Source organism: Rhinolophus ferrumequinum, chromosome X, assembly GCF_004115265.2.
Source record: "Rhinolophus ferrumequinum isolate MPI-CBG mRhiFer1 chromosome X, mRhiFer1_v1.p, whole genome shotgun sequence".
NCBI lineage: Eukaryota > Metazoa > Chordata > Mammalia > Chiroptera > Rhinolophidae > Rhinolophus > Rhinolophus ferrumequinum.
Window position 1 is genome coordinate 88,592,648 of NC_046284.1, and position 25,051 is coordinate 88,617,698.

At 33.8% G+C, this 25,051-nt stretch overlaps 1 protein-coding gene across 6 annotated transcripts in view; it reads right to left on the reverse strand.

Moving 5' to 3' along the window:
- KDM6A (lysine demethylase 6A) overlaps window positions 1-25,051 on the reverse strand; it is a 201,505-nt gene that overhangs the window by 44,683 nt on the left and 131,771 nt on the right. Inside the window, exons 9-17 of one of the 6 annotated variants that reach the window (XM_033106079.1) lie at window positions 16,795-16,888; window positions 13,711-13,837; window positions 9,005-9,103; window positions 8,441-8,660; window positions 7,754-7,888; window positions 7,147-7,302; window positions 6,490-6,585; window positions 5,228-5,329; window positions 4,154-4,549 (exon numbers count right to left, since the gene is read on the reverse strand). In XM_033106079.1, the coding sequence (XP_032961970.1) occupies window positions 4,154-4,549; window positions 5,228-5,329; window positions 6,490-6,585; window positions 7,147-7,302; window positions 7,754-7,888; window positions 8,441-8,660; window positions 9,005-9,103; window positions 13,711-13,837; window positions 16,795-16,888 (1,425 nt within the window). The remainder of the gene's footprint in view (window positions 1-4,153; window positions 4,550-5,227; window positions 5,330-6,489; window positions 6,586-7,146; window positions 7,303-7,753; window positions 7,889-8,440; window positions 8,661-9,004; window positions 9,104-13,710; window positions 13,838-16,794; window positions 16,889-25,051) is intronic. The other 5 variants (XM_033106096.1, XM_033106107.1, XM_033106089.1 and 2 more) reach the window with 5 other exon arrangements.

Here is a 25,051-nt window from a genome sequence, read left to right on the forward strand (position 1 = left end):
TCATGTACAGAGGCCTTGTGGCCTGCAAACTGAGGGTTCGTTCACTGGAATATTTTCAAAGGACAGCAAATTTCTAAAACAGGGTTAAGAGAATATTTACTGAAAATCTCAGCAACTAAGCAAGCCAAGGAATTAGATATAGTAAATAGTAGAATCATAAATTACGATTATAATAAAGGTTCTCATTTATTAACTGCCAATTATACCTTAGTATTATTGGCATCCTAACAAAAATCTTGTTATCTTTTTAACAATCCTTTAATGTTTAAAGACACTGAACCTCCCAAATGTCATCCTCTCACCTATTCTAACAATTCTCTTCTTGTGTTACTTTTTCCCTTTCTACTGAATTTTTCCCATTAGCTTTCACCCATCTTAAATTTCTTAATTTCTTATTCCTCCCATCTTAAATTTAAAACAAAAAACAAATCTTAATCCCACTTCCCCTTCAGCTGTTTCTCTCCTTCCCTTTTATGTCATGATCTATGGGAATGGCAAACCTGGCACTGTGTGGTGTGTAGCCCACATGATTATAAGTGTTTACCGCGTTTCCCCAAAAATAAGACCTAGCTGGACAATCAGCTCTAATGCGTCTTTTGGAGCAAAAATTAATGTAAGACGCGGTATTATATCATATGAATTATATTATTATATTATGTTATGTTACATTATATATTAGATCCGGTCTTATAGTAAAATAAGACTGGGTCTTATATTAATTTTTACTCCAAAAGACTCATTAGAGCTGATTGTCTGGCTAGGTCTTATTTTCGGGGAAACACAGTATATTAATTTTTGCTCCAAAGGACACATTAGAGCTGATGTTCCGGCTAGGTCTTATTTTCGGGGAAACACGGTATGCTGGAACTAACTGTACTTTTTGCTTCTAATTTTTCTCCTTCCATTTCACGTTGAAACCAACTACAATTAGGCTTTTGCCCCCACCAATCCACTGAAATCCCTCTGATCCAAACGTCAGCAAATCTTTTCTATAAAGGGTCAGATAGCAAATATTTGTCGGCCATACAGTCTCTGCCATACATTTTTCTTCTTTTTTTTTTTTTACAACCCTTTAAAAAATCCAAAAAACATTCATAGCTTGTGGGCTATAAATACAAAAATAAAAAACAGGTGGTGGTCGTGGGGTGGATTTGGCCTGTAGCCTGTAGTTTTCTGACCCCAGCAATGTCAACAAATAGCTCAGATGGTCAATTTCCAGTCCTCACCTTACTTGACCTATGTGCATTATTTGATTTACACATTGATCACACTGTCCTCCTTTTCAAAGACTTTCTTCCCTTGGCTTCCAGGGCATTACTCACATTCTCTTGGATCTCTTACCACTTCATAGATCATTCCTAATCTAGTCTTCTCTGCTAGTTCTTCAATTTCCTGCCTACTACACTAGAATGCTCCGAAGGCTCAGTCTTGAGTTCTGTTCTTTTCTAAATCCATTTTCAACCCCTTGGTGATTTCATCCAGTCTCATCCATCCTTCTAGTTGGTCAGGCTAGCAGCTAAGACTCCTCTTTCTCACACCGTACTCTATAGCTAACCCTGCTGGATCCACCTTCCCAATCCAGCTGACCTTTGAACAACACAGGTTTGAAGTGCACGGGTCCTCTTATATGTGGACTTTTTTCAATAAATACTATAAATGTATTTTCTCTTCCTTATGATAGTCTTAATAACATTTTCTTTTCTCTAGCTTACTTTATTGTAAGAATACAGTATGTAATACATATACAAAATATGTATTAATTGACTATGTATGTTATCGGAAAGGCTTCTGGTCAGCAGTAGGCTATTAGTAGTTAAATTTGGGGGAGTCAAAAGTTATATGCACATTTTCAACTGTGTGGGAGTTAGCACCGCTAACCCCTACATATTGTTCAACGGTCAACTGTATACCCAAAAGTTGACCAGCTCTACTGCTGCCAATCTGGGTCAAACCACCACCACCTCTTAACCAGGATTCCAGTTTAATCTCCAAATTGGTCACATTATTTCTACTTTTGCCAACTTTAGTCTATCCAAAGAGTACCTGAGAAGATCTAGATAAAAACTAAGATCACATCACTTGTCCATTCAAAATCCCCCCCCCCCATAGTTTCACATGTAACTCAGAATAAAATCCAATATCCTTCCAATGGCTTACAAGGCTGAACACGATTTAGCCATCAGGTTTCCCACTAGAGCACATCTACTTCTCTTCTTACCTTTTGCTAGCCCATTCAGCTATGCTCAGCAATTCTTGCCACCTGAGTTTCCTCAAAAATGCAAAACACATTCCAGCCTTAGGGCCTATATCCCCAGAACCTCGAATAGCACATGGACATGGGTGTTCAACATTTCTTTATGACTAAAACAACTAACCACTCTGGAAGAGATGGTACTAAGAAAAGTACTTTAAGAATAAACTTAAAAGTCTTAGAAAAAGAACTTATCTCAGTTTTACCAATAATATAATGCTAACCAGCAAGAAGTTAATTAAATATTTCTTATAGTAGGCTAATAAAAGTCCAAGTAATTTGGCAATATATAGGCAACATTTTTTTAAATGCTTACTTTTTGACCCACTTCGACGCACCTTCTCCATGGAAACAATCCAAAATAGGAAAAACTATCTGCATAAAAAATCAGAAGTAGGAAACCAGCGCAGGAGAAGCTAGGAGGGACAGAACAAGGCATGGGCTGTGGGGGTATAGGGGAGCAGACTGAGCAGGTATTAAGGAAGTTAAATTCTCAAAATGTCCTCAAAATTGTGGTTCTTCTGAAATTGTAGCTTCATTTCCACCAAAGAGGTCTAGATTCCTCAGTCTGTGGTGCCACAGAGATGAGGCAGGTCAGAGATGGGAATCAAGCATGTTCTGGTGTCACCTGCTCAGTTGTGCAGTGTCAGTATAAACACCTGCCCTGTTATCCTGCAGCACCTCCCCACACCCACCCTGCACCACCTGCATGTGTCTGCTGGTTTGCCTCCTCTGAAGAAAGTGTATTTTAGGTCACTGGGTGTCCATCCAAACCCTTTAGTTCGAGAAAATCCTCTTTTGCCCAAGGTACTCAATAAATTATTTGAACAAGTGTTTATCACCTAACCATCTGAATAACATTAAAATAAATTAAAATTAATTCATTAGATAATATAAAAATAATAATCTGAAGTAAAAACTCAGAAATTAAATGTCTAACAGTGAACTACTAAGTAAAATATGGCACATATCTTTGATCAATATAATGTTCATAAGATCCATTACGCTGTTTTGAAAACTTTACCGGTTCTACTTTACCTTCAAGAGAAACTAGCAACTTCCCCTACCTCCTTCAGACTCATTATTTCACCTTCCCCTCTTAATCTATTAATAATCTACACTCATAATTCTATACTCTATAAGCATACTTTACCAGCCCTCTCCCCTCCCAAATTCTCTAATTTCTGGAGACTCTAAAATCTTCGTTATATGTCCTATTAGGTACTCTGATATAGCATGTTTCCATGAAAGCTACAGTTCACACGGTGTTTCCCTAAAAATATGGCTAATAGCCAATCAGCTCTAATGTGTCTTTTGGAGCAAAAATTAATATGACCCAATATTATACTTATATTATATTATATTATATTGTATTATATATTATATTATATAAGACTGGGTCTTATATTATAATAAAATAAGATTGGGTCTTACATTAATTTTTGCTCCAAAAGACACATTAGAATTGATTGTCTGGCTAGGTCTTATTTTCGGGGAAACATGGCAATAATATATAATAACTGCTTCTTTAATGGTCTTTTTCTCCAACCAGAGTGAAAGCAGCTGATAGTAACTAGGCAAATACTCGCACATGCAGAAATGACCTAAGTAACATTACATAAATACTTACAATTCCATTGTGAATTAACACTAGGTTTTGGGGGATTGTATGATCTATTTTCTTTTTCCTTTGGAACTTTCAAAGATTGTGTGTATGTGTATGAATTTTATAATGGAAAATATCCTTATGTACATATACACTGAGTTGCAATACATTGTACCACCATAAAATGCTTATAAAACCAGTTCCTCAAAGTTTTATTTCTTCTCTCAAAATGTATAAAACCAAATAAAGACAACTATTATGTGAGAAACTGACAAGGCAGCTAGTCCTTCTATTACCTGAGTGGAGTTAGATAGTTGGTTTTTCCACGGCTCCTCTGCGCTGCTGGTCAGGTTTGTGCGGTTATGAGGTAGAGTGAGTGCGTTTCGCTGCGGGTAAGGCACGTTTCCATTACTTCCACTTCCTGTTATGTGATTATTGCCTATCAAAATAGTGTCTGTACTTCCCAGCGTTCTTGATGTGCTACAGGGAACATGGCCTGCAGAAAAGGGTCCATTGGCCAAAGGCTGCCCAGGGCAGGCAGGGCGGACTCCAGGCTGAGAGACACTAGGCACTCTGGTCAGAGCAAGCTGTGGCTGCTGGCCAGAGACTGAGTTTGTAGGCAGTGATGAGTCAGCTGTTGGCCCATTAGGAATTCCAGTAGATCGTACCTGTGCAACTCCTGTTTGTCTCATCTGTGAAAAAACAAATGAAAAATCAATGCTGCTTGTGTGAACCATAGGGGAACGAATTAGAATATGAAGGTGTAATCAGGTAATCTCTGATTTTACCCTAACACTTAGTTTCTCTAGATTGAAAAGTACACACCTTAAAAACAAAAAATTGTGTTGGTTCATATTTAGATAAGCTTCCTCAAAAAAGCAGAAATTTTTTCATTTTTAATAAATATCCCTTTAGTAATAACAAAAGATGGCAGCTGAATATTATGGAAAACGACTCTGGAATTTATAGGTCTTTTTCTCCAATCACAAAATAGGGGACCTCAAAATTTCATTCTGTTACATTTAGTATTGCAGGTTCTCCAAATTAAACAAGCACTAAAGAACCCCACCTCAGTTTAGTTATTAAGTATTAAGCACTTAATACTTAATACTTTAGCCTGTTAAGTATTAAATAATATAAACAAACCCTGAGAATACATACAAAATAGCATGTAAATAATAAAAATTAAATTTATAGCTGTTTTTTCCTAAAACTCCCTGTCTACTATTATTTCAAGAAGCACAGATTCCTAAATTCCACAAATACTGGGAGAAAGTATAAGTGGGCATGAACATGCTCTAAAATGATGTTCAGTCAATAAAAATACTCAAAATGCTAACAAATTTTAGGGGGGAAAATGCTATACACACTTGGTGTTGCTGCATTAAGACAAACTGACTTTCCAGCTGTTCCAGCATCAGTTTCTGTGCTGGATTTAAATTATTTCTATTTGCACGAAGCTGTTCCAAGTGCTAGAAGAAGAAGAAAAGAAGAAAATAATATAGTCAAAGACATATCTAAGAAACAAGCTCAAGCTCACTATTCTAAGCAACCTTTCCCTGAAATGACTAAACTCAGAATCACTCTCTAGTCAAAGATACTGATTTCTGACCAACAGTAATCAACCCCAAGATGAAGTCTTTTAAGAAGTTTGAGAAAGTAAGAAATAAACATTCAAACAAAACAAAACAAAAAATCCTCAGATGCAGAGAATAAACTGGTGGTTATCAGAGTGGAAGGGGGTTGATAGTCGAAATAGGTGAAGAGGGTCAATAATGAAAGATGGTAACTAGACTTTTGGTAGTGATCACTTTGTAGTGCATACAGATGTTAAATTACACTGTTGTACACCTGAAACATATAAAGTTATGTATCAATTTTACCTCAATTTAAAAAAGTGATAAAAAGAAATGTTCATCTGAAGAAGGTTTACTGCAATGTGATCTTTAAGGTAAACAGGCATGAAATTTTACTCACTAATACAATATTTTTCAGTATTCACACAAAAAGCTCTTTAAACTTAAAAATGGATTTTGACTCAAAGCAGCACTGGGTGAAAAAGGTAGTTTGAAGACAACCTGACTGTCTAAAACTAGTGATCTGCTTCAACATAGGTGTGACATCTACATAAAGAAATATGCTATGGCCATAAAAGAACAAGGAAACTCTTTATATATTGACATGAAAAGGTCTGTAAAGGAAATTATTAACAGCATATGTAATATTCTACCATTTATGTAAAAACGGAGAAAAATAATCATCTGTGAGAAAAGAGGGATGCATATTTTCTCGTACATGTACAACATATCTCTGGAAAGATAAACTACTAACACGGGCTGTCAAGAAAGAAACCAAGTGGGTAGGGCCAGGAGCTGGAAAGAGAATTAACTCTATAGACCGTATCCTCATACTGATGCAGTTTGAATCATGTGAATGAATATATTACCTGTTTAAAAATAAAGGAAAAACAAGAATGAATTATCTCTATTAATCTGGTAAATGTGGGTTCATTTTACTTATGTGCATATTATTTAAGTTTACTGCTATTAAGAATACTTTAAAAACTCAAAGCTTACTACCTCTACTCTTTTTTAATAGAAAAAACAATCTGTCAAAAACACATCTTACATACCTGTAATTTCTGTGGTGTCAAACACCATGAATGAGTTTGTTGCTGTACTGGAGGATGTGACACTGCATGGCCACTACTCCAATTATCAGAAGTATTCTGAGGAAAATTGATTAAAAAAAAAAAAATTAAAGAATATTTGGTGAAATCCATGGAGTTAACAATGACTAATAGAGGCCAAATGACTATGATTGGAATATTTACATATTAAAAAACATTATCATGACATTAAGTTGTTTTAAAAATAATTTTACATGCAAAATAAATTTGGAAAATCATAAATTTAAAAAATTTTGAATCCTTATAAACCACCCAAAAAGGCCCACCCCTAAACTATGGCCCAAATGGCTAACCTAAATATCACACTGTCCACTAGATCCAACATTAAATTTATTTCAATGTCAGTAGAAAGTGATGATGAAAAGTGTGTTGAGATCTTAACGGCAGGGAGATGAATAAAATGATTTGATGAATGCAAATTTATCCCTACTTTCTATATTTAATATGATACTAAGAATTTGGAATGGAAAAACTCAACCCTTTCACTCTTTGATGTCCACAGATTTAAAATAAAGGACAGGAGATGTTCAAACTGCACAAGTTCAGAGCAGTTGGGAGTTTCTTTTTTGACAGGATTTTCTATTTCTCTAAAATATATACCTTTGTTGGACTAGATGTTCTTTTCCTCTTGGCAGGACTGGACAGGTCATCTACTTGACTAGAAGGAATCATGTGTAGTGGCAAGGATTGCTGTGAAATTGGTGTTTGACTGAGGCCTAATACAGGTTCAGTATTTGGATGATGAGGTTTACATGCCTAAGAATCACAGAAGGAAGACAAAAATAGGGTTCTATATATTCTTAATTCATTCCTTCAAATTATAAAACTTTACAAGCTGCATACTTTTCAAAGCTATGTGGACATCGCTGATTGCAATTATTAAAAATCAAAATCAAATGAATCATCAATGGAGGAATGTGTACCTTCCTTTGCAAAACTTGCTTTAAAAATTAAACAAACCACTGCAGCATTATTTTAAGAAATCTCCTTCAAAATCATGAAAATGCACAAAGGTTCTAAATTGGCACCCCAAAATTTCTTCCCATATCAGAGGGAGTTTTATGTTGATCTAGATTCCCTTCACAATTAAATCAAAAGGCTTTTCATTAATAAAAGCCTCCTGTGCTTAGTAAAATATACTTGACCACTATAGATTGAAAAGAACCCTTAAAGCTGGGCACCTGCAGAACATAACCCAACTTCTCACCTGCTGTGCTGTGTTCATGGCACCCTGCCTGGAGGTAAGCTCTGCGGGGATTGGTAGGCTCCACGCCTCCTCAATACTAGGAAGTAATTTAGTTTTATTCTGTAGACTACCTTGTGGAAGGTTACACAACTGAGCCTAGGAAAAATTATGTAAAAAGCAAATTTAACACAAGCCTACTTGAGTAAGAGCAAGTCCACTAAATCTTCCTAAATGCTATAACTGTTTTTAAAAGAAAATAGATTCTTAATTTGGGGTTTCAGAAAGATACTAAGTATAAAGAGGGTAACCGGAATATAAACCTTTGTGAGAATTAAAACAAAGCTGAGCTCTATTTTCAGAGTTCTCATAGCTAGCTGTCTTCTCATGAAACTCCAAGCAAGAGTGAAAGACAAGGTTTGTGTTCTTTTCTCTAAAATGCTATGGCAACTTAAAAATGTAGACAGTACATAGAAAAAAATTATGTAAATTAATATGCATCAACAGAGTAAATGTGCAAAAGAGCATTTTTTAAAATACTGTATATCTTACTTAAAATGAAAAGTAAAATAATATTACAAGCTATGGTATGTTTAGAAATATGGAAACAAATTATAGACATCACAACTAGACAAACTTTCCAGCCACCCTCCTCCTGCCTGAGTGTCATGGGGAAATGCACCTTTAAAAAACTGCTATTTGAAATTTTACCTGTAAATACTTAATTCGTGCTGCAAGTGCAGAGGTATTACTACAACTTTTGCTTCTGGTTGCATTTAAGTAGCATTTAATGGCATCCTGAGGCTGGTTGCAGGATTCGTAGAGTGTGCCTAGGTCCATCCAGGCTGCAGCATGGCCATGGTCCAATTGTACAGCACAAATATAGGCCTGTAAAGCATCCATAGGCTGATTCTGCTGCTGATATAGAACGCTGGAAAGAGAAATTAAGAAAAAAAATAAGTCGACAAAGAAGAACTGCTTAGCTTCATAAACACGATACCGTGTTTCCCCGAAAATAAGACCTAGCTGGACCATCAGCTCTAATGTGTCTTTTGGAGCAAAAAGTAATATAAGACCCGGTCTTTTGGAGCAAAAATTAATACAAAACCCGGTCTTATATTAATTTTTGCTCCAAAAGATGCATTAGAGCTGATGGTCCGGCTAGGTCTTATTTTCGGGGAACCAGGGTATAAACTACAAATTACATTATATGTGATGTAATTGTCTTTGTGTATCAATTATAATACCGTACCATTATTTTATACGAAGTCTTACCCTATTGAACACCATGTATCTGCACTTGCTTCTGATTTATCAATAGACTGCCTGTAAGATATAAAGGCATCCTGAACTTTCCCAATACTTGAATAGCACCTGAGAGGGGAGGGGGGGGAAAACCAAGAAATTGCCATTAATATTTATTAATTAACTTGCTAAAAGATGGACTATGTAAGAAAATGAAAGAACATAATAAGCTAAAATATTTATGTCAATGTGTATATATAATTATAATATACATTATAAATAACTCTTCAATAAGCTATATTATAGTCTATCTTATAGGTGCTAAAACATGCTTCATTAATGAAAACTATTAAAATAAAGGCCCTATCATTTCAATATTTATAATACTGAGAGTTGAACACACACACAAACACCCCACTCTACTTATATAACTTATCTCTGGTTTTCTATACAGTAAGAACATAGAACTAAAGACCAAGAAAAACATTTCATGTTGGTAAGACTTGCTGAATCAGATTTTGATTGTCCTTTCTTAAATAATAACAATGAGGGCAACAATTCTTTAATTCATAAAAAATAAAAACATAAGAGTTAATATCAAGCCATCTATCAAAAATAGTAAGAGCAGCAAGGTATGATTACAGTTTCAAGGACCTGCTATTTTCTTAATGTAGATGTACCTGACAGATACACAGAACAGCAGCTGAATTATAAATACAGAAATTATCTTCTTAGTGGTTGGCACTAAGGAAAAAAAAAAAAAAAGAAAACCCAGTCCCTGTCTTCAAGGAGCTTACAATTTAGTTGAGAAGTTGCGAATTAAAGACACGTTATGAATGTCATGATGTCATATTAAATGGATAGCACCGATAATAACTGTGCAATTTAGGGTAGAAGATACCACAATACACACACTACAGGATTTAGGTAAGGCAAGAAAGGGAAGGGCAAGAGTAAGGGATTTGAATATATGCATACGCATATTGTTTAGATCAGTGAGTCGTAATTACTAGCCAGTATATGGTAATGTGGCCAAGCAAACGAAATGGAAAAATAACATACAAATACATACGTTAAGTTTTCCACTAAACTAATTAATAGAATAATTTGTACTATAATTGACTTAGTTTGAAATACTATTGGCTGGGTAAACAGCAAAAAATTTTTAAATGTCATTACTTGCCTAAATACTGTGCTTTAATCCTCATAATTATTCTTTGAAAACTTACTGAATGTAAACCAAGAGTCTGGGAACCACTGATTCAGGCAGAAAAGATGAGAGTGGACATTTTAAAATGTTGTTCAAACAGTATAAGCAAAACCTAATGTATTTAACTTTACATAGATACAAAGAGTAGAGAGTTTTAAATCCAGTCCAAGAATATTCTGACATCTATTGTTCTAACAGGGGGAATGGTGTGATGAAAGGACTTTATGGTAATATTAGTCTGCTAACAACACACTGAAAAGAAAATAAATTATGGACAGTAAAAATGAAGGTAGCTATCCTTACTGGTTTGCAACAGGCCAAAATTGGGATTAAAGTAATGGAAGTGGCACAAAACAAATAGACGGGAGAAACAATAAACCAAAAGGCTAATCAAATAAATAAAAAAATACATATATATTTTAAAAAACAAAACAAAGACTTTGAGATGGATTGATTAGATGGTCATGGGGGGTTAGGGTGGGGTTATAAGTTAGTGTTTAAGCCTGATTAAATGGAGGGAAACAATGGTGAATTATCATTGGCAAAAATAAAAAGGAGGAGATGGTTTAGGGAAGAATTAGATGAATGAGGTTTGAAATATACTGATTATGACACAAGGTGAGGGCATTAAAATGGGTGAAAAACAGGAGATGTGGTCCTGGAATTTAATAACTTGGAGTGTAGAAATCTAGATTTGGAATTCATCCATGTTGAAGAGAGGGTGTAAGAACACAAGACACCTACAAGGGAGAGGTAAATATAAGCCTGGGGAATCACTATTCTTGTGGATTGGGCAATATGAGAAATGTCAGTGACTGAGACAGAGAAGGCAGTGTGAGAGTGCGGCTGCAAACTGTTTTATGAGGTGAGAATACAGGAGAAGAGATCATTAACAATGCCAAACAGGGATAGATACCACAAAGTAAAGGAATGCTTCACAGACAGTAGAAAACATGCTGTTTGTTGTTGTTACATAAAAGCCGAAGCTCAGAATCTCAGCTTTATAGACAAATTTGTCTAACCGTGGGGTGGAATAAGCAGTAATTTCCAAAACCAATGTGCCCAAACACAGATGTACTAGTCCAACTGTCAACCACTTTTCCTGTAATAAAACTTAACTAGGTCCCCCTGAGAGAGGTTTGTGTAATTGAAAAAGCACTGGGTAAACCTTGTTTTTAATCCTTGCTCTGATTAGTGATCTGTGTGACAGTGACCTTGGACAAAACATTTTACTCCTCTGAACGTACTTTCTACATCTGTAAAACGACAGGGTTTATAGAGTGAACTAGGTGACCTCTTTGGTCCCTCCTAGCTTTAATATTCTATAGTTCTGTGATAACATAGTCAATGATTAATACTAGTATAATAACAGCATTACCACATTACACTTTCATTATGATATACATAAGCCAAGTACGAGCAAATTCAACCTTCAACACAGATTTGAATGCAGAGGTAAGTAAGAGAAAGCCTCAGAAATATTAGGGTCATCAAATCCCAAACTTGCTTATTGACACTTGAGGTCTTCCTTCAGAGCTTTAATAACTTCTAAAATATAATTTATAAAAATTTTCTCACAGCACAACACATTAGAAGGCAGTGAAAGAGGGTAAGAAAAGTAAACAGTCCTCAAATTATATTATTACAAATAAAAAAATAAAGAACATCTAACATGATAATATCAAACCTGAAACAAGTTAAATTGTGGTAAGTGTCCATTATTTGAGAAATCAGTAAAGTGTGCTGTATATTTGGAAAATTTTATCCAAAAAGATTCAAATAAAAGCATTGCAATGGTTTAAAATATAAAATCAGTTAACTGGGAAAAAAAAAAACTCCAGTGGAATACTGATCACTGAACTGAAAATTACAACATTACTAAAACTGTAATTTTACAATACATGTTTCATTATACAGTAATTTTATACACCTAAAATTTTAAAAAAATCGCATAATAAAAGGACATCCACATGATTGTATTGTATTAAATTACCCCATCTTTACCTTAGGTCAAAAGGAAAATACTTTCTAGTACATATTCCTTTAAACTGTATTAAAAGCAATTTTCATATATAAATGTTAACTCTAGAGGCAATGACTAGGCAACCCCTACTTCCCAGTACTAGACCTCTTTTTCTAGTCATTGCATGAAGCCTACCACTGTGCTAGCTCCAAACGCAAATGGTGTTTAATTAGTTCATTTCCTGAATAGCCACTTTGCTAGGCAAGAAGATATAATACAAAGATGTTAAGACTCAGTTTCTGTTACTGAAGGTCTTCAGTGAAAGAGAAAGGCAAAGTTCAGACTCCCAAGCTTCATTAATGAGCAACCCAAATTAGGTAACTTTACAAGCCTGGGAACAAATATACTTTGCTAAATGTAAAGGAAAACTGAAACCATCTAAAATACCAACTCAAAGTGTAATATTCCTCGAATTATTCCTACAATATATTCCTAAAATATTCTTAAAATTGAAACAAAACAGGATAATTTCAAACGAAATCATAACGTTGAAACCTTTAGAGTGGGAAGGTACCTAACAGATAATCTAACTCAGGGATCATCAACCTCAGCATTATTGACATTTTGGGCCAGTTAATCTTTTTCGTTGAGGGCTGTCCCACTAGATGACGGTAGCATTCCCCATAGTTGTGATGACCAAAATGTCTCCAGACATAATGAAATGTTCCCTATGGGGCGAAATAGCCCCCCACTGAGAACCACTGAGCTAACACAACCCTCTGATTTAATATGTTAAAAGAAAATTAAAGGCTCAAAAAGTTTAACTGTACCATCCATGATTCCACAAATCCAAGTCTCTCAGCTCCTAACCCATCTTTCCACCAAACCATGAAAGCTAAAACCAATTAGGAACCAAATACAATCTGATGATGATTCCAAAATATAATCTATCAGATACACAAACATAAGGTGTATTTCAGAGAATTGGTAAGCATAATTTAGACATTCCAAGTAGAGAGAAGTTTGTAGACTCGCAGAAAACTATTTTCACATGACACCTCTCCTTTCCAACAAATCCAGTAATGTATCTACTTTCTCACTGTAAGATTTCAAGTAGAACTGTGATTAGATGTATTATTAATCAAATATGTGCATTCTAAGGTATAGATCATTAATCAAAATTATAAATAGCAAGGTTCCATTGGTTACTGGTAATCACCAGGTAGAATGAGAAATTCTCTGTTCTGTTAAATAGACATATAAAGAAAATATTAAAAATCAGAAGAAAGGGCGTTTAAATACTTGAATGAAAAATTACTCTCTGATAAGACTTTTTAAAAAACAGCAGTAATTCAAATTAAATAAAAATCCAATCAGCAAAATAAGAAATGTCCTGGTAGACCAGATTATGCTGTGAGAAAACCACTACATTCAGAAGCTTTCTTTTATTTTTTAACTTCCAGAAATCTGTTATAATATATTTAAAAGGGAAAATACATTGATTAGGTTATAAATGTAAACTAACATTTTAGATGATAAACTTAGGTGTCTGATAAGTCTCACCTTCCGAGGAAATACCAGGACTGGCCAGAATTAGGATCTGCTTCCAAGGACTTTTGCAGATACTGAATAGCATAACTTTCCTTGGCGGCTTTATCTCCCAGGAGATCTACAGTGTGATGCATCCAACCTATAGAAAATGATTCAAAATATATACCTAAATGATTTAACTGTTCTTCTATTTTTAAGAATACAAAACAGAAAACAAACAAGTAATACTATTCTTTTCAGCCCATTTGTTCATATACCGTGTTTCCCCAAAAATAAGACCTAGCCGCACCATCAGCTCCAATGTCTTTTGGAGCAAAAATTAATATAACCGGGTCTTATATAATACAATATAATTCCGGGTCTTATATTAACTTTTGCTCCAAAAGACGCATTAGAAGTGATGGCCCGGCTACGTCTCATTTTTGGGGAAACACGGTAGTTTGTCTGATGTACACACTCCCAAAATTTAGAACTACTAATTCGGGACATAAGAAAGTCTGTTTCTCACAGGAAAGTACAATCAAAGCTATGAAGAACTTTTACTCCAGAGAAATTAAAACAATTTTAAGCAGTGACTTAACACTTACAAACTATAATTCCTAATTTTGGTATTTGAAAAAAATTCCAAATTATGAAACAAATACAAAAATGTTAAATTTAAATCACTGTTCCCCATAAAAATTTATGTGCATTTTAAGAATCTCCAAGACTTATTATAATATTTATTATATTTCCAATATTTATATATATATAAATATATATATATATTTATATATATATAAATATATAATATTTAATATAATACTCCAATATTTATTATAATATTTCCAAGACATAAATATAAGGCTATATAATCAATGACAGTTCAGAGTAAAACACTCATATCCTACATTACTGTCACTGGCCACATATACTCACAACGTACATAAAATAAAAACTATAAAGCATTTGACAATTTAAAAAAACTGGAGGCTGTAAGAAAAGTATTATTTAAGTGGTGCAAGTAAGAATGATACAAAATGGGTACCACAAATGTTTAATAAATAAATTTAGATAATGCATAACCAAACTTATATGTGGTAAATCTAAAAAAGCAAATACATAGAAGCAGAGAGTAAGAACCATGGTTACCAGGAAAAAGGAGGTGGGGAAATAGAGATGTTGGTCGAAGGTTACAAAGTTGCAGCTACGTAGGATGAATAAGTCTAGAGAACTAATGCACAGCAGAATGAGTACAGTTAGTAATCTGTAATGCATACTGGAAATTTGCTAAGAACAGATTTCAGGTGCTCCCACCACACACAAAAATAAATGGTAACTATGTGAGGAGATAGATACGTTGATTAGCTTGACTGTAGTAATCATTTCACTATGAATAGGTATATTAAAACACCATGTTGTACATCTTAAAAAAATACAATAAATAAATAAATAAATAAATAAATAAATAAATAGCTACATAAGCAATCAAAAGATTGGATCATGGAATAGTGTATTCTAAACCTTCAAGACACATAATTAATTTGGTTTAATTTGCTGGGGAATCCTATTTCAGTTATGGATCAATTCAAGTACATAACATCAACTCTGTTCTTTGTGTGTAGACTACAGTATATGAAACAAATAAGGACCCTTATTTTCTGACATTTACTATAGTTGCTGCGCTCCAAAAGATATTTTTAAGGGACTGAGCTACTGTGTTTTATGGAAATGTAAGTCATCTATTCCTCCCTTATCTCTTCTGCAACTATTAAGAACAGGACCCAGAGTAATAGGCTGTGAAAGGAGCTGCTTAAGCAGCTGGTACAAGCAAGTAGAAAGGACTGATGTACAGACATAAATTAGACTCAACTAGGGGAAGTATTTTTCCTTTCAAAACCATGAAAAGTTTACTTTATACACATGGTAAGCCAATGCCAAAGAGGACAGGTGATTCAGACATAACGAAAAGCAAAACTATTTCAAACCATTTCTTAAATTTAAAAGGTGTATGCATTTTTGCTATTGACGTCTTCTTCACAGCAGCTAAAATGCATAAAAACTTAACTATAATTAGTGTGGATAAAAAAAGTTTGTATTTAAATATTAGCTGCATTAGTAAGCGGTCTGTTCTAAAGGCATCACTTTGTTCTTTTTATTTAAGAACTAACACAAAAAACCTTTTTACTTAAGAACTACTCATAAATTTGTTTTCATTTAAAGATACAAATTCACATTGCTAAAATACTATATAAAAATCATTAAAAACAAATACTTAAATACTTCTACAATTTTTAACATTATGAATAATTCAAGTAAAATTCTAACGAGAGATTAAATGAAAGAAAATAAGTTTCATATAAAGGCAATGTGTTTATTTTATATAATTAATCATATGATATATATTACCATCATGAACATAAGTGACAAAATCTAAGCATAATGATCTAAAATTTACTTAAAGTCACAATTATATTACTGTGTTGATTAAAAATACATTTGTTGCCCAGACCAAAATCAAGTAAACAAAAGCTGAAAAATAAAACAAAACAAACCCAAATACCAAATACAGACAAGAAACTTGAGTCAATAACTAAGCAACAAAATAAAATGTTGGAGAACTCCATCACTATCTTTTTGGTGATAGTGACACATTACATCCAAATGGCTACCTTCCTTCATCTTTTAACATTAGAATAGAATTGCATGTGTACAGAAACTATGGTGTCAGATATTCCACAATTTTTAGATAAAATGTTTTTGTTAATATTATTGAAAGAGCTATGAAAGCAAGCTCACCAACCACTAAGTGACTTTTAGGCAAATCACTTCACTGAGTGAGAAGCGTATCTTGCATGAAGTTATGAGTTAAGTACTAGAGAACAATTTTGAGAATTTAATAGGAATAGCTATACTAAAGAATTGTAATGAGATGGACTGTGAGATGGACAACGCTTGGCAAAGGGTGGAAATATGTTGGTTTCAGATTAATTCTATCAACTCTGGGCAAAGGATGGAAAAGGAATAGTATATACGAGCCACATATTTGCCATCCCTGACGTGTAAAAAACACAAAAAGAAGTACTTAGTATACACTAAATATATACTATTACATACCTAACTGTTGTAAGACAGTTGCTTTTACTTGTGCAGAAAGGTTTTCTGTCTGCAAAAGTTGTTCATAAGCTTCCTTTGCAGAATGATACTTCCTCTAAAAAAAAAAAAGAGCAGGGCGGAAAAAAATTAAAGAAAAATAAAATTAACATCTTTAAAGAACCAGCTCATATATTAAGATTTACACACAATACTGACACTTCAGACATATTTTTAAAAACCAACGGAAAGAAAAAGTGCTAATTCCATTACTGAATGTCCCTTTAACACTGGATAGTTGTAGTTAATAGGCCATGTTTCAGAGTATATAACAGCAGTAAAACATTCAAATATAACAAAGTAGCACTAAAATATGACCTTTTAAAAATTTCCCAAATTTCAATAGTTAAAAAAGAAAATCGGCTCAACATTTTTAATAACTTAAGTGATTTCAACTTTATTTAGTAACACAGATGAAACTAGAGAAGTATTCTACCTCCAAAGGCATAATCTATCTGCCTAGAAATACCAAGTTTCCAAACAACTCAATAAAAATAATAGAGCATATATCAGAAATGCTTTACAAAATCTAAGTGCAAAAGCGGTTAAAATCTAAGTTTAAAAAATACAGTTACTCGTACAGAAAAAATCCTATGAAAAATTTATAATACATATGATTTTAAAGACACCAAATCTCCCATTAGTACACTCTAACAATGTTTTTAATATTTCAAGTTCCATAGGCAAATTTCTAAATGAAACCATTTACCCACAGTTCTCTCCCCACAAGTACTAATATGACTGAAACCCATTATTGCTACAGTTGTAAAGCTTAAGACAACTCCTCAAAAAAAAAAACAAAAACAAGGAAAAGCCAACAAAGAAAATCTAATAAATATAACCGTTAAAACATACTCGGCAGAACAATGGATTGAAATGGCTTTTATTCATGCCACTAACAGGACCCAGCTGCCTGAGCAAACAAATCTTTCTCCAAAAAAAGTATAGACATAGACAGGCACAAAACTAGCTCTTTGAGCCTCAGGCAAATCACTTAAATTATGATTCAACATCCATAAAACACAGGCAATGTCTGAGCTTTCTATCCAGAGTTGTTCTAAGGGTCAAATGAGATAAGTAAAAAGCTACAGAAAAAAATAAGGAGCTACATGAATATAGTATGTCAGCATGAGGAAGATTTGAAAGAACTGTCCATTGAGATTAACAGTAGTTATTAAATAAACTTTTATTCATCAGCTAAATTAGTTCCCCCAAAACAACCTGGTCCGAAAAAGTCTATTAGACAGTTAATAAAGGATAAGAACCAATATATTCAACTCAATTCCTTCAACTGATAAATATGTATTGAACACCTAGTACATAACAGGAACTGCTGGGACTACAGTGTAGTGAAGAATACAGATAGAAAAGTGAATAAAACATACTGTATTGTGTATAATAACAGTGTATTTCCCAGAGGAAGAAAGAGCACGTGTTAAGTTTAGAATACTAGCAGGCTAGGCAGAGAATGCAGACAACTTCACAAAGACCTTCCTAAACCATGTGTCAAAGACTATATACACTGTATCTTACCAGTGAAAGGAGTACCAGTGAAAGGAGTTCAAGCATTATGACCAGATTTATACTTTAGGAAGATAACTTTGTGGAATTAGCTCAATAAATGCTAAAACATACTTCCAAACATTAGTAAGAAGAAAAAAAAAACTTGAAAAACTGGTCAAATATGGAGAAACATGGAAATTGAATTTCTACCTTATGCCACATACAAAAAACTGGCAATTGCATTAAAGATCTAAATATGAAAGGTAAAAAGTGTAAAGCTAAAAGAAGAAAATGTAGAATATTCCCTTGAGCTGCGAAAGAACTTATTCGACATGGCCAAACAGCACAAACCACAAGGAAGAGTAAAGATCTAACTCGAGACACATAAGCAGTGGGCATAAAAACCAATAAAAAATAAAAAGGTCAAAATCATGTCAATAGGTGTACATCTCTAGAAATTAGAAAATGCAAATTTATTTATTTTTAAGGCAGGCACAGCTCACAGTGGCCCATGCAAGGATTGAACTGGCAACCTTAGTGCTACCAGCACCGCACTCTAACTGAGCTAACTGGCCACCCCAGAAAATGCAAGTTTTATTGAGATACCACCTAACAATCTCATTCTGGGGATATATATGCCGAAGAAACCTTCCCATTACCTAATGTTCTAAATGGCACTGTCTGTGGTATCAGAGAGTTGGAAAACCTAGGTATATGACACACTAGGTGAGTGGAAACAAAATATGATGCTGGCTTATAGAACATTAAATAGCAATTATAAATTGTGTATAAAAAGCAGCCTGAGTTTATCTTTAAAGGTGTATAGTAGTTTTGCCTCTGCTAATGTTGGAGTAGCATTCCAAAGACAGCATTAAACTCTGGATAAAATATTAAAAGTCAACTATGAGAAAGCACTGGAAAGAAACCAAAACCTGGCAAAAACCAGAGGAGTTATTTAACACTCAGAGGAAAGGAATGGCACTACTACATGAGTAGTAACCCTCTTTTTTCTAGGCTTTTCACCTTAAGGCAGGCCCCAAATGGTGCCTGGTTGGCTTGAATTAAAATAGAAGTTAGCAATCTTATTAGCTTGAAGAATCAGAGGACAGAATTTGAAGCTGTCACAAGAGCAGGACGTGAGGGGAGAAAGCCCAGGAAGGAGAGAGTCAGAGAAAGTGAACACCAAATTCTACAGTTAAGCCCTACGCAAATCTCTGGTTGACCACTGAACTATACGTGAACGTAACAGATGTCCAACAGCCCAAAAGAACTAACGAGGGATTTCAGGCACTGTCCGCCACAGGGGTGACAAAGTCTAGAGTGTGACTTGAGCAGTTAACTGGCTAATAAACAAAAATATCAATCTTCAGAAAAATGTAACAAATCACTCTCTATAATGTATTCTTCATGATATCCAGAATAAATTAACCAGACTTATAAAGACTCAGGAAAACTTTCCCCATGCTCAAAGGAAAAGGATATTAATGAAAATCAACTGTGATATGACTCAGATGTTGAAATATGCAAATAATCTTAAAGCAGCTATCTTAATGTTCACAGAGAAAAAGAAAAATATAATAATGAGTGAATGGACAGGAAATCAAAGCACAGAAAAATAAATTGAAAGAGAAGCAAACGGAAATTCTAGAACTGAAAAATATCTGAAATTAAAAAAAAAGTCACTGGATAGACTTAACAGCAGATTAGAGTTAAAAAATCAAGTTATTTGAAAAACAAGTCAAAAAAAGCAGCCAGACTGAAGCAAAAAACAAGCAAAAGTTTAAAAGCCATCCGAGATGTATGAGACAGTAACGGATATTCTACCACACATGTAATTGGAATCCAAAAAGATAAAAGAATGGGGTAAAATAAATACTGACAATAAAATGGCTGAGAACTTTCCAGAACTGATGAAAGGCATCAAATCTCATACCCAAAAGACTAAAAAAAAACATGAGAAGTATAAATATAAAGGAAAAACTAATCCTGGGCACATCAGAGTCAAATTTTAAAAGCCAAATGTACACGTGTCCCATTTGGGAGACCACCTCGGGGATGATGTGGATGCCTGATCACTGTGCTGTGCACCTGAAGCTGAATGATAATGAATGCCAACTATGATTTTATATATATATGTATATATATGTATGTATATACTTACAAGAAGCGGAGTACAGCATTAGGAATAGACAGTGGAAATGTAATGGCTCTGTGCGATGTCAGGGGGATGGTGGATGGGGGGAGGGGGGTTCACACAGTGTAAGGGATATAAATGATAAACGTCTAAGTATTACTTTGTCTTGTGCACCTGAAACTAATAAAAAATATATATAAATATTACTATGTGAATAGTAATAGTAAAAATACTATTTTACTATTTAGAATAGTAAAAATACTATTTTACTATTTAGAATAGTAAAAAAAAAAGTGAAAAGAAACCCAAGTGTCCACTGATCGATTAATGGATACAAAATGTGGTATATATATAAAACAGAATATTATTCAGACTTTAAAAGGTATGGAATTATGACATGTGCTACAACATGCATAGATCTTGAAGACAGTATGTTAAATGTAATAAGCTAGATCCAAAAGGACAAATACTGTATGGTCCACTTATATGAGATACTTAGAGTAATCAAATTCATAGAGTCAGATAGTAGAATGGTGGTTACTAAGGGCTGAGTGGAGAGGAGGAAATAGGGAGCAACTGTCTAATGGGTATAAAGTTTTAGTTTGGGAAGTTGAAAAAATTCTGGGGATAGATGGTGGCGATAATTGCACAACAGTGTGAATGTACTTAATGTCACTTAACTGTACACTTAAAAATGGTTTCAATGGTGAATTTCATGTTAGCATATTTTACCAAATAAATTTTTTAAATATAAAGAAAAAAAAATGTAAGAGAAGAAACTTGAAGGCAGCCAGAAAAAAACAACAAAATACAAAGGATACAAGAATGATAGCCAACTTTATGCAACTGTTATCAGTAATCAAATTAATTATAAATGGACTAGACATTCCAAACAAACAAAAAAAGCAGACTGCCAGAATAGATTTACAAAAGTGAGAGCCAAAAATATAGTATTTGTAAGAGATGCACTTTACATATAAAGACACAAATAGGTTGAAATAAAAGGATAGAAAAAGATAACCATGCAAAGAATAAGCTTTAGAAAGCTGAAGTGAAAGATTCAGATAAGATGAAGTAGGCTTCAAGGCAAAGAGTATTACCAGAGATAAAGAGGAATATTTAATAATAATAAAGGAGAAATACATTAGGGTGATATAACAATAACAGAGCTTCAAAATACACCAAGACTGATATTAACATTGATAAAATGCTGTTAACTAATCTACATAATTTATTCCTGTTACACCAAATGTCCCACTAATGTGCTTTTTCTGGACCAGGATCCCATCCCAAATCCCCCATTGTGTTTAGGTAGATGCCTCCTTCCTTTCCTCTAATCTAGGACAGATCCTCAGTCTCTGACTTACATTAATCACCTTGACACTTATAAACAGTACTGGCTATTTATTTTGAAGAATGTCCCTTTGAAATTAGTAAGTACCTTGTTGGGAGATATTCATCCCATTTTTCATACATTAATTGAAATTTTATAGTAACAGCTATCCCCTTTCCCTCATTTATTTATTCGATTATTCATTTATATCAGTAAGAACTAATATATTTTCATCCTGTACCTTAGATTCCATTACAATTATTTGCTTCTAAACTTGTGTCAGATTTGGTGATTGGGAACCCAGCCCCTCAAGTTGGCTCCTGAATCCTTTCCACATGCCCCTTATTTTTTGAGCACTTCCTTACTTTCTGGTACCATGAAATGTTCCAGTGTTCACCTTGTAGTATCCCTACCTAAAAGCTGTGGAATCATCCACTTCTCCCCAGGAATCCCTGGTTCCTTTTTTTTTTTTTTTTTTTTTAATTGTATTTAGACACAAAGACCTGGGTACTAGTGTGTTTACTGCTGCTGTGGCGGGTCATTGCTTCTAGGTCCTCCTAGCAAACAGAGCTACAAAACATACTTTTTATGTACACTCACACACACTATACATACATATTCATTCCCTCTCCCCTCATTCACTTGTACAGTTGCATGGCACTCCATTACCTGAATGTACCACAGTTTATACAACCATTCTCCTATATATGGGCATTTAAGTTGTTTCTAATATTTTGCAATTACAAATAATGCTCCAGTAGATATCTTCGTGCTTATATATTTTCATATTTTGGAGGTTTATTTTTAAGGTATATTGCTAGATGTAGGTTGTTGAGTCAAAAGGTAAGTGCATGTAATTTTGTTACGTTATTAGCAAATTCTGTCCTACATAGATAGGATGTACCAGTATTCATTATTCCAATGCATGAGAGTGCCTGTTTCCCCTCCATAGTAATTTATAATTTTTTGCCAATGTGATAGGTGAGAAATTATATTCAGTGTTGCTTTTATTTGCATTTTTCTAACTGAGTTTGAATACCTTTCCATTTGTATAAGGACCATTTTCATATCTTTTTTCCCAAGTATCTGCTTATGCCTTTTTTCCTACTTTTCTATTGCGTTTTTGTTCCTTTGCCCCTCAAATTTTAAGAGTTTGTTATATACTAGGGATATTAGCCCTTTGTCTGTGGTTATGTTGCAAACATTTTCTCCCAGTTTCATAGATGTCCTCTGAATTTATGGTGTCTTTTCCCATGTCGAAATTATTTTTATATTGAAGAAACTGGTCATTTTTTATTGCCTCTGAATTTTGAGCCATAGTGAGAAAGCTTTTTCCTACATCACTGTTGAAGAGGAAGTCATGTTTTCTAGTACTTGTACAGTATCATTTTTCACATTTTGATCCTAATTCATTTGTAGTTTATTCCTTTTTATAAATGGCTACCAAGTTGTCCCAGAACCATTTATGAGTAAATAGACCATAGCTCCAGGAATTTAAGATTATTACTATTATCATATACTCAATTTCTCTATTTATCTGGATCTATTCCTGGCCGTTCTGTGATCTTCCATTGGTCTATTTGTCCATTCACATGCCAGTACCATACTTTTAATTACATAGGCTTTATTGTGTATTTTAATATCTAACAGAGTTAGTATAACCTATACAATTTCCCCCCTACTGTTACCCTGGCTAGTCTAGCAATGTTTTTCCATGTCAACTTACCAAACTCCGTTAAAAAGGTTTTTAACATTTTTATTGATGTTGTGCTACATTTATTAACTTAAGGAAAATCAACATCTTTATACTGTTGAGTTACAGTATCTCCTTCAAGTTTATTGTATTTAATTCAAGTTTAAAGTATTTAATTACTTTGCTGACACTACAGAAGTTTTGTCTAACATTAGTATGCTCTCTATTATTGTTATAAGGCTATTGTGTATGTTAATTAGTGCCTCTAATTGATTTTTCTTGTCTAGCTGCATTGGCTAACACCTATAGTACAATAATGAGGAATAATGGAGACAGTGGGCATCTTTGCTCTGCTCCTGATTTTTGAGAAAATGTCTCTACTGTTTCCTCTTAAGTGAGACAGTGACTAAAGTAAATGAATTTTATTATAAGAAAGTAAACCTCACTTCCTATGTCCAATAGTGTGTTTATTGAAAATGGGTATTGAATTTGTCAAATGTTTCTTCAGCACCCATGATAAAAATGGTTTGATTTTACCTTTAGTTTTATTATTATGATGAATATTAATCAGTTTCCTAATATTCAATCAACCTTGCATTCCTGAAATGAATACTACTTGGTAACTGTATATTATTTGCTTAATGAGGTAATGGATTTTGTTTGCTAATATTTTATTTAGTATTTTTAATCAATATTTATCAGTGATATTAGTCTGTAGATTGATTCTTTTTTGCATTGTTTTTACCATGTTCAGGTATCAATATTATACTTACTTGCTTCAAAGAGGAATGGGGGAAAACAGTATGATGGCTCCTCAAAAAATTAAACAGAATCACCACAAAATCCAGTAATTCTACTTCTGAGTATATATCAAAAAGAAATGAAAGCAGGGACTCAAACAGCTATTCGCACTCATTCATAGCAGCATTATTCACAATAGCCAAAAGGTAAAAGCCATACAAGTGTCTACTGACAGATGAATGGATAAACCAAAATGTGTTATATACACATTTTGGAACATTATTCAGCATAAAAAAAGGAGTGAAATTCTGACACATGCTACAACATGTATAAACCTTAAAGACATTATGTTAAGTGAAATAAACCAAACAAAAACAGACAAATAGTGTACGAATCCACTTATACAAGGTACCTAGAGTAGTAGTCAAACTCATAGATACAGAAAGTAGAATAGTGGCTGTCAGGGGCTGGGTAGAGGGAGGAATGAGTTATTGTTTAATGGGTACAGAGGTTCAGTTTGGGATGATGAAAAAGTTCTGGAGATGGTTGATGGTAATACCGTGTTTCCCCGAAAATATTGTATTATATTATACTGGGTCTTATATTATAATAAAATAAGACTGGGTGTTACATTAATTTTTGCTCCAAAAGACGCATTAGAGCTGATGGTCTGGCTAGGTCTTATTTTGGGGACAACACAGTAGTTGTACAACAATGTGAATGTACTAAATCCACTGAACTGTAAACTTAAAAATGGCTAAAATGATCGAATTTATGGCATTTATATTTTGCAATAAAGAAAAAAGGATACCGAAGC